The following is a 9,438-nucleotide window of genomic DNA, read 5'->3' on the forward strand; positions in this document are numbered from 1 at the left end:
CAATGCATTATCCTCATCTTGTTTTTGCTAAATCTACAATGCATGTACTTTGTCTTACTTCTACTCAAGTGAAAAATCTAGATTCTAAAGTCTCTCTATAACTCAAATTTAACATTAACCTCTTCTTTTAAATCCTCAACTAATACTATATCATTTATAAATAATATTCATCAAGAGATAATATTTTGTATGTCATTTATAAGCACATTTATAGTAAAATTAAACAAGTAAGGACTTGCGAAGATTTGATGTAAAACTATTTCAATTGAAAAGTCTTTAAATACGCTTTTAAAAGTCTTTCACACATGTAATTATTCTTTTATAGAGAAAAATTCTTCATTCTCCCTTTTTTATATGTCATTTGTAAGCACATCTAAAGTAAGATTAAGAACTTGCAAAGATTTGATGTAAAACTATTTCAATTGAAAAGTCTTTAAATACACTTTCAAAATTTTTCGCACATATAATTACTCTTTTCTAGAGAAAAATTTTTCATTCTCTCTCCCTCCCCCTCCCCTTTTGTTTTATCTATTTATTTAGACACGGGGAATTTGTTTTACTACTAAACATAGACAAGCATAAAAGGCACCAGATAAAACTTCGTTCCATCAATTATTTTTTAATAACAATGTAAGACAGAAAATTGTTACAGAAAGAGAGTAGAAAATAGCTCTTGTTCAAGGGCCATTAATCTGTGCTGTAAGTCAAATCAATGACCTGTACAGAGTTATCTAATTTCTTAAATGTCAAAAATGAGAAACAGACATAACATGGACATGTCACATTGTCATGCCTTACAAATGCTCATGGAGAATGAGTACGAAACAAGTAACAACAAGCAAAGTTGTTTCATGGCTCAGGTTGCATCTTCTCACATTCTTCTCGAATTGACTGAAAAAGAACAGTCGATAAATATCTTTCACCAAAGCTCGGGAAGACAACCTACAAGAAATAAATATTTTATGCATTAAAATGCAAGAGTAATATATATTTAAATTTGAAAATAAATGAAGTCTATCAAAAAGATAAAGGTGACAAAAAAGATCACATGACAATAGTTTAGCAAACAAAACAAGAAATGAGAGGAAAGAGAAACAAACTTCACCCCCAATAATAGCAGGTCAAAAGCATATAATCCCCAATGCCATCATCAACCTAAATACTACAATCATCGTTTCATTTGTTATTTTCCTCATTCCTCATTATCATTCATAAGCAAGCATTATAGACATATCCAGCTATATTCAGCCTTTCAGGTCCTTCACACATCAGCCCACTAATTAAAAAAAAAGAGCAACAAAAAGAAAAGATGTCATAAATATGCTAAATTGACGAAAATTAAGTCTGGTAGAATACCAGCAACTGAATACATAAATAACATCATAAACTGGTGAATAAGATATAATCTGCGCACTTGTCCTTCAGAACCAAAATCTAGACCTTGCTCTAAAGGTCAGATTGTTAAGAAAAGAACAAAATATGATCAGATTGGTAGAATGAGCCATAATGCATCTGTCTAATGCTTTTCTAAATTCAGCAAAGATATATCCCATCGCAGATGGATTAAATTCTTTGTACGACTATTATGGATTGATTATGATTTTTTGTTTAGGAAATATGCATACCGCAATAAGCTTTCCTGCATTTTCAGGTCTCTTTCCAACTTTCAAAGCAGCAGCAGCAGCAGCTCCTGAAGAAATTCCTACCTGTTTTCCAATTGATGTAACCAAGTACGAGGCAAAGTATGAAAGCAACATATATAAACTCTTCATTTGGGGTCAGAATTGAGATGTCATAATATTTGAAGAAAACTAACTCCAATGTGCAAGCTAAATAAGACACAAGTTCTTATGCCCTTCATAATAGGGTGTAATAAGGATCATTCATGCAACCTTGGCATGTTTCATGTAACTGTGCAAGAGTACAGGATATGCACACTGGAAAACGTAAAGAACTCAAATCACAAAAACAGTTGAAAATTTGAACATAGAGCACTAACCAGCAAGCCTTCCTGAAGTGCTAATTGTTTTGCAGTTTCAACAGCTTCGTCACTTGATATCTGCCAAATTCACAAAAGAGGAGATTAATTATATGATACAGACCAAGAAAATATTGGTATTCACTATTTATCCTGATTAGGTAGTACATACATTATAATCATAATCACATGCATAAATATTAGTACAACTGACAGCAGTTCTAAATGTTGAATAGCACTTAAGGGTCCTCAATTAAGAAAGAATCACCCACCAGAATTTAGAAACAAGCTAATGTATGAAGAAAAGTTAGTTATTGGCCAGAACTGTTAGGCATAGTAAATGCATAAATGCTTATGGAAGTAAAGCTACTATAAAATCCAAATGTCAACAATGATTTTGCATAATTCATTCTTGTCTATGAAAGATATTCTCCAGCATGTGCAATATATAGTAGAGCACCACATTCATTGAAACTAAGATTAAAACAAACACATACATATAAGCCGAATGTGAATATTAGCAAAACTTGACATGAAACAGTTGATAAATCAGATTGTTAAAATCCAGGAAAAGATGACAATTAATACATTTAAATAAGTCAACTAACTGGTGTATCTAAGACAGTTAGAAGGAAACATATAAGCTACTAGATAACATCTATGTCCAAAATATACGGTGATAAAATCCATTAGTCCTTTTCCACAAAGAGGGATCTAAATCTGTACAAAAGTAATGGAATAAAAATTTTATTACATTTATTTGACAAGGATTGTCACCTCCGACTTAGATCATTGCATGATACAGTTCAACTAAATGCAGGTAAAGGAAATAACAAAGTTATTGTTAGTAGCTACTTGCACTAGATGGGGGGATTGAAAGATATAGCCATGACATTTTCATTCACACTCAACACCACAGGTGCATAAGGCTATCATCTATATTATATTATATTCACAAATAATGAAGAAGAACACCACAGGTGATTCATTTTGTTAGCAAACGGTCAGTAGACAAGGAGGATTTGTCATCATATATAGAAATGCATGTTGGCCAGAAGAAATCCATACAAAAAATCAAGCAGAATGATTCAATCAAAATCTGACAAGTTCAAGAAATTGCTCTTAGAAATAATTCAGTCAGTAGTAACACATCTTTAAAAAAAACAGTTTAGAAAATAACAAAACATGCTGTGTTCGAACATAAATAGAAAAAGAAAAAGGGAAAGCATAAGAACATACCGCAATAATTTCATCAAGCACATCTTGATCCAAATTCCTGGGCACGAAACCAGCCCCAATACCCTGAATTTTGTGAGGTCCTGAGGTTTAGCAGAAAAAAGATACAAGTTCTTAAAAGAAATTAAAATTAATATATTGGAATTGAAAAAGTGTAGAAACTTATTCTGTTTCTATACCTGGCTTTCCACCTGAAAGTATGTTGCTTTCCAGAGGCTCTACTCCAATAACCTGATACATAATGAAGAAAATGCTAAATGGAACTCAACTAAGTAGAAAGCTTCCCTAAAAGAAATTATACTTCATGTGGTAAGCCATAACCAATACACACAATTCCTTCCCATTATTATATTGATTGATATTAAAAGATTCATTTGGGTTGGCAATGCTATTGAGAAAGATTTACCTGTATTTTCGAATTTTGTTGTTTTAGGAATTGTCCAGCTCCAGAAACAGTTCCACCAGTTCCAATTCCTGCAACTAAAATATCTACCTTGCCTCTTGTATCTTCCCATATCTCTGGGCCAGTAGTCTCATAATGTATCTGCATAAATGAATCCAACCTCATATATCAGACCATACTGCAGCTCACCACGCTATCCATTTATGACATGTCAATCAACTTCAAAATTAAACTAAATACACAGGGGAGAAACAATATCAGCTCACAATTTGAACATTTTCCCAAGCCATACCTTCTCTTTTATAAAGCAATTTAGAAAATGCTGCCTAAAGATTTTCAAAAAATTGTTAAACTGGCTCTGGGAACCCTGTAATTAACTCTAAACTTGTGGTGTTTCCTATATGTCATGATAAATCGTTGCTGAAAGTCAAAAATGGAAGAAAGCACTACTAAGAGAGAAAGAGCACATAAAAGAAAGATCTGGATATGCTCTTAGAGCTATAAAGGACACAGCAACAGGAAGTCAGAGAGAAAATCAGATTAAAAGAACCAAGCAGTTGCTTTGCATATACTAGGAAGAAGAAACACCTCTAAAAGACCACAAGGAGAGACAGAGGGAGGTTAAATAAGAAAATGCAATCTTATCTCAACTTTTTTTATCACAAGACTAACAATCAAGTCAGTAGTATTAACTATTAAGGACTGTTGAAAGTTTACAAGTTTGTAAAACCAAGCGATTAAGTGTTTGAAACTCTGGATTTTCCACCATTAAAGTGCATGTGAAAGTAATTTGAAATGATTATTGTGAGAGAGATTATCAACTATGGATGGATTTGATGAACTCCTTATTGCTATCAACTATGGTTCTAACGCTAGTTCATTCATTTACAGAACAACGCTTACTACAATATACACTAATAAGATGTTGCACCTGCACAAACCAAACAAGAACTTATCTCTGGATAGATGTGTGATCAATACTACACATCATAAACATTTATAGATTTAGTATTGCATTGTCCACATGTAGGATACATTTAGGGCTTCAGAGCCAGGAGTAAACTCATTGTCATGTCAAAGGACACCTGGTTATGCTCTCAGAGTCAGAGCTATGAGCATTTTCTGTAGATTATGTTCACAGGCTAGATCAGAAAATGGAGAACTGAATGTGGAGGCAATGGGCCGTATATGTTATTTATTTGGTACTTTTAGCTTGAGCAAAATGCATGTAAGGGGAATTTTCATTTTTGTATTTCTATTAACCTAGATTTTGCAACTGCAGTTTGAATAAAGAGTTTTAACTAAAGATAAGTAACATGAATCAATTGTCAGTGCTGATTACAAGGCGTAGACCAAACCTGAAGCTAATGCTACACAGTGCACAGGTTCCCAAAAAATAGGAACATAAAATAAGCTTTTATCATTTACCTTAGGATTTGAAGGATTATCAAATTGTTGAAGCATGTATGCATTTGGGGTACTTTTTAAAATTTCTTCAGCTTTTTGAACTGCTCCATTCATGCCCTTTGCTGCATCAGTCAAAACAAGCTCAGCTCCAAATGCTTTCAAAAGAACTCGCCTTTCTAAACTCATTGAAGCAGGCATTGTCAAAATGAGTTTATATCCTCTTGAAGCTGCTATAAAGGCAAGACCAATTCCTGTGTTCCCGCTAGTAGGTTCCACTAAAATACTCTGAAATGCACATGAGAAACAAGGTAACTCAGAATGACAAAAAAAATTGAAGCAACATTAAATGTATCTAGCCACAGCTTAACCAGCTCCCACTGAAGCTCAGTGTGCTTTTCCAACAGAACCACATAATACTCCCAAATAGATGCAGCATAAAAGTAAAGGAAACTATATTGGTGCATTGTATGCACCCCAAAGCAAAAACTTTGACTTACCAAAATGCCCGAAAAAGTTATAGTTTCTAAAATTGTCAAAACCAGTAAATATGCCAGTAACATGTCATATGATCACACAAAATGTATACTAAACACTTATAATGCACCTAGACTCAGATTAGGGTATATAAAGTCTCAACATTTTAAAAGATTGGACACATGCAACCACAATATAAAAGCATACCCTACTCCACAGCAAGCAAGCATAATTTCTTGAAAAAAAGCATCAGTATTGATGACTTTATCCTTTTTTGAGAGAATGGTTGTAGAGAAATAACTCTTTTTTGTTTGAAAATGCATAAGTGATTAACAATTTATGTTACTACTTGATTTGTTTTATTTATAGTAAAGCAGGAAACTGTAGCACAAGTGTATGGATATAATCATATAATACACCATACACAGCAATTATGTCCAGCTAATACTTTTAAAGTTTTTAGTTTCTACCAAAAACCTATTCTTCCCTTCAATTAAAGCCTGCAAATGCGTTACATGTGTAGCTCTACAACAACATTGCTAAGAACATTTAAAACGGTCAACCATAAAACCATCTGATATCTAACTAGCGAATGCCTAGCATGGGAAGAATAGGTTGTTTAGGTGGTCTGCATTAGCCATGGTGGACAAGCTGCAAGAACTATAGGGAGGAGAATCACATAATACTAATACACATACTATGAAATCCATAGATGAATGTTAACAGTTTCAATCATTTTTACCTTCCCAGGTGTTATAACTCCTCTCTGCTCAGCATCATTTATCATGCTATAACCTATTCTGCAAGAAGAAAACTCGGAAGCATTAAAAGAAAATACTAGAGACAAACACAGAATGAACTTCCAATATGTAAGTTTATGTAGCCAAATAATTTATGCAAGTTCATAGAATGATAGAAATACTATCATCGACCTCAAATATAGATTTTTGGGTTTTCTTATATAACTAATAAACTGAAACTATGACCTAAAAGTATATACATAACTGAAGTTACAAAATCAATTCTCACATTTTCCCATAAAAAGCATACATTCCAACAAAATATGTGATTTAGACGATTTAGATTAAACTAGAAATAGGTCTAAATCACATTCAATGATTGAAAATGAATTCTACTAAACTTCAAACCAAATTGAGACAAGTGTTTTTACTTGTGTCATATATGGAGGTAGATTTCCCTCCATATTAATACGTAATATTTATTGTAGAGCTATTTTCTTCAGAAGAACAAATAACAATACAGACAATAACAACTAGCAAAGAAATCAATAACAAAATCAGGTCAGCTGCTTTTGTCATGTGAATTTTTAGGACTTGTTTGGTTTAATAAAATATTTTTGTTTTCACTTTCTATTTTCACAAATAATTATAAAAGAAATGTTAATAACACTCTTTTAAAATTGGTTCATTTTGATGACTATGCCACTTTTTAAAAAATAATCCAATAATAAAAAGCACGTTAAAGAGTGTGTTTAAAAAAGCACTTTACTAACATTATGCTAGTCTAGTCACAAAAAAAGCCACCACGTTTTGGCTTAAGTTCATGTTAAAGATTTGCATAATTTGACCCGAAGAAAACAAAGAAATGAAAGGTATGAAATCTCACAAGTTTAACAAGCAACAAATCAAGTTCTCACCTGTCCTTGACACTACAACACGGCTCCATAATCTCAAGCTTTGCAGCAATATTGGACACAGAGCCCTTCACGATATTGTTCAGGTAAACCATTGGCGTTTTCCCTATGAGCTGTGCCACGTCAGCAGCAAAAGAACCGAACAATTCAATATTTATCCACGACGTTGATTTCTCGGGCATAAACGAAATCGCGAAAATCGAAGAGTTTTCCAGCAACACATTCACAAGCGCATTTGAATCACTCAGAATTGTAAAGGTTGCGACAAAACAGTGAAACTGACCTGGGAAACATCTTCAGCAATGTTGAGACCGTCAATCTCGGTTTGGGGCCTCACAGAGACTGCTTTGCAGACAACGTGGGAAGGTGAAGAAATCCTCGTCACGAGTGGTCTCACACAGTGGCTGTTAGCAAATCTGAGTAACGTGGCAGGGGTGGTGGTGAAGGCCAAACTGTATTGAGTTGGAGCACGAGAAGAACAAGTCAACGAGTTGATTAAGGAAGCAGAGGCCATTGTTGTTGCTTGTTGGTTGGGGAAACCTCAGAACGCAACCTTAAGAAATGAAGTACAAAAGCGTTTGTTGGTTGAGACAAAACCAACCCAAAGTCGCAACACGCTGCCCAAACGCAATAAATATCCCTTTTGTTGTTCGTCCTTCGATTCTAGACTCAAAATGGGTCACAATTCACAGCGTCTATTGGGAGGGCAAAGGGACAATAATGGTAAATTGGCAATATTCCACGATATTTTTTTTGTCAACGGCATTATTCAACGATAAAAATGGCAGAAACAAACCTGCACATTTTTTTACTGTTACACTGGTTATTTAATATTAGCTTCATTTTTATTTATAAAAATTAAATATATAATTCATTTATATCAATAAAAAATAATTATATACTATAGTTAAAAAAATAAAATAATAAAATAATATGCAGCATTATTTCTCCTATCTACCTGCTTTTTATTTATTTTTAAATAATTATTTAACCCATCAAATAATTTTATCATATTTAATTCATCCTCAATTTTGCTTTTTTTTTACAATGTCATAAGATAGTATATAAAATAATTAAATTCTTATTTTATTTCATAAGATAATAAGTGTGAGATATATTAATTTTTAAATTTAAAAATATTAAGTTAATTCATAATTTTTGTTTTTGTCCATTAGTTTAATTTTTTGAGTCACATATCAGTAATAGACAATAACAAAATATCAACATATCATATTTACAATAATCACATGGCATAAATGACGTCATTTTGCATCAACATTACATCTTTATGATAAGGTTACTGTTTAGAATAGAGGTTAACGCACAAAAAAGTATCATTTCATAATGCTAACATTGAAGCCACAATTTTCTCATTTTATATTGTCTACTCCTTTCTGAAGTCATGGAAGAGAAAGAAGAACAGAAGAAAAGAAAATTAAGTATTAAATGGAGAAATGGTGGAGTTCAGAAAAGGCTTTGCAAGTGTCAAGGTGATGGTGAAGGCAAAAAGGAAGAAGCTAGTATTAGTACACATGATGGTGTTAGAATTTTTGTTGTTTATGATAGGGCTAGTATTGATTTGGATGGTGGTAGAGTTGTTTTCATTTATGACTGTGTGAGAGCTGCACGGATTTGTAGGGGCTTGTGTTATGCATTTTGACCTTTGAAATCTCTAGAACTTCAAGTTTTCATTATTAATAACTATCATTTTCTTTGTCCTTACTCTCACTTCCTTCTCCCCTCTACCTAGGCCTACACCTAAGCTCACTAGAAGTGATTGTTAAAACTCAAGTTTTTTCGTTTTATTGGAGTTTTCAACATTAATATGCCTAAAATCCTAATTTGTAACTATTTTTTCTTGTGGAGAAGCTTGGAAAAAGTGCCAACAAAGAATGCATATATTGAATGTGACTAATAATAGTGATTTTTTATATGGTAAGAATGAAGAAAAAAATGAAGGATAAATGAAAGATTTTAAGAATCAATGATTAAAATATCTAATAAGTGACAATTTCAGAAATTAAAATTCCTTACGATGATAATGTCAAAGACTAAAATAGAATAAAAACATATATACATCGTAGATGATGTTATTTTTGTCACACAATTAACTATATATGTCACTTAATATGACATGTCAATATTTCATTATTATATGTAAATGATGTATGACTTGAAAGACTAAAATAATAGACAAAGACAAAAATTAAAAACTAATATAACATTTTAAGATTTTCAAAAACTAAAATGACTAACACTTAGTATTTTAAAAACTAAAATGAGAGT

At 32.5% G+C, this 9,438-nt stretch overlaps 1 protein-coding gene across 5 annotated transcripts; it reads right to left on the reverse strand.

Moving 5' to 3' along the window:
- Positions 1-585: 585 nt before the first annotated feature.
- Positions 586-7,856, reverse strand: LOC113858756 (cysteine synthase, mitochondrial-like). 5 transcript variants are annotated; one of them, XM_027491502.1, is made up of 10 exons: positions 7,436-7,855; positions 7,156-7,265; positions 6,241-6,298; positions 5,046-5,309; positions 3,621-3,758; positions 3,394-3,445; positions 3,218-3,297; positions 2,000-2,059; positions 1,626-1,706; positions 586-942 (listed from the first exon to the last, which is right to left on the reverse strand). In XM_027491502.1, exons 1-10 carry the CDS (start codon positions 7,664-7,666, stop codon positions 850-852), a joined length of 1,167 nt encoding a protein of 388 aa, XP_027347303.1. In that variant the 5' UTR covers positions 7,667-7,855; the 3' UTR covers positions 586-849. The 5 variants fall into 5 exon arrangements, 2 of the variants coding, with proteins under 2 accessions (XP_027347303.1, XP_027347304.1); XR_003503433.1 differs by adding an exon at positions 1,106-1,276 and having other exon boundaries at positions 603-942; positions 1,626-2,059; XM_027491503.1 differs by lacking the exon at positions 7,156-7,265 and having other exon boundaries at positions 593-942; positions 7,436-7,856.
- Positions 7,857-9,438: the final 1,582 nt, after the last annotated feature.

Source organism: Abrus precatorius, unplaced genomic scaffold (genome assembly GCF_003935025.1).
Source record: "Abrus precatorius isolate BTA unplaced genomic scaffold, Abrus_2018 Scaffold2, whole genome shotgun sequence".
Classification (NCBI taxonomy): Eukaryota; Viridiplantae; Streptophyta; class Magnoliopsida; order Fabales; family Fabaceae; genus Abrus; species Abrus precatorius.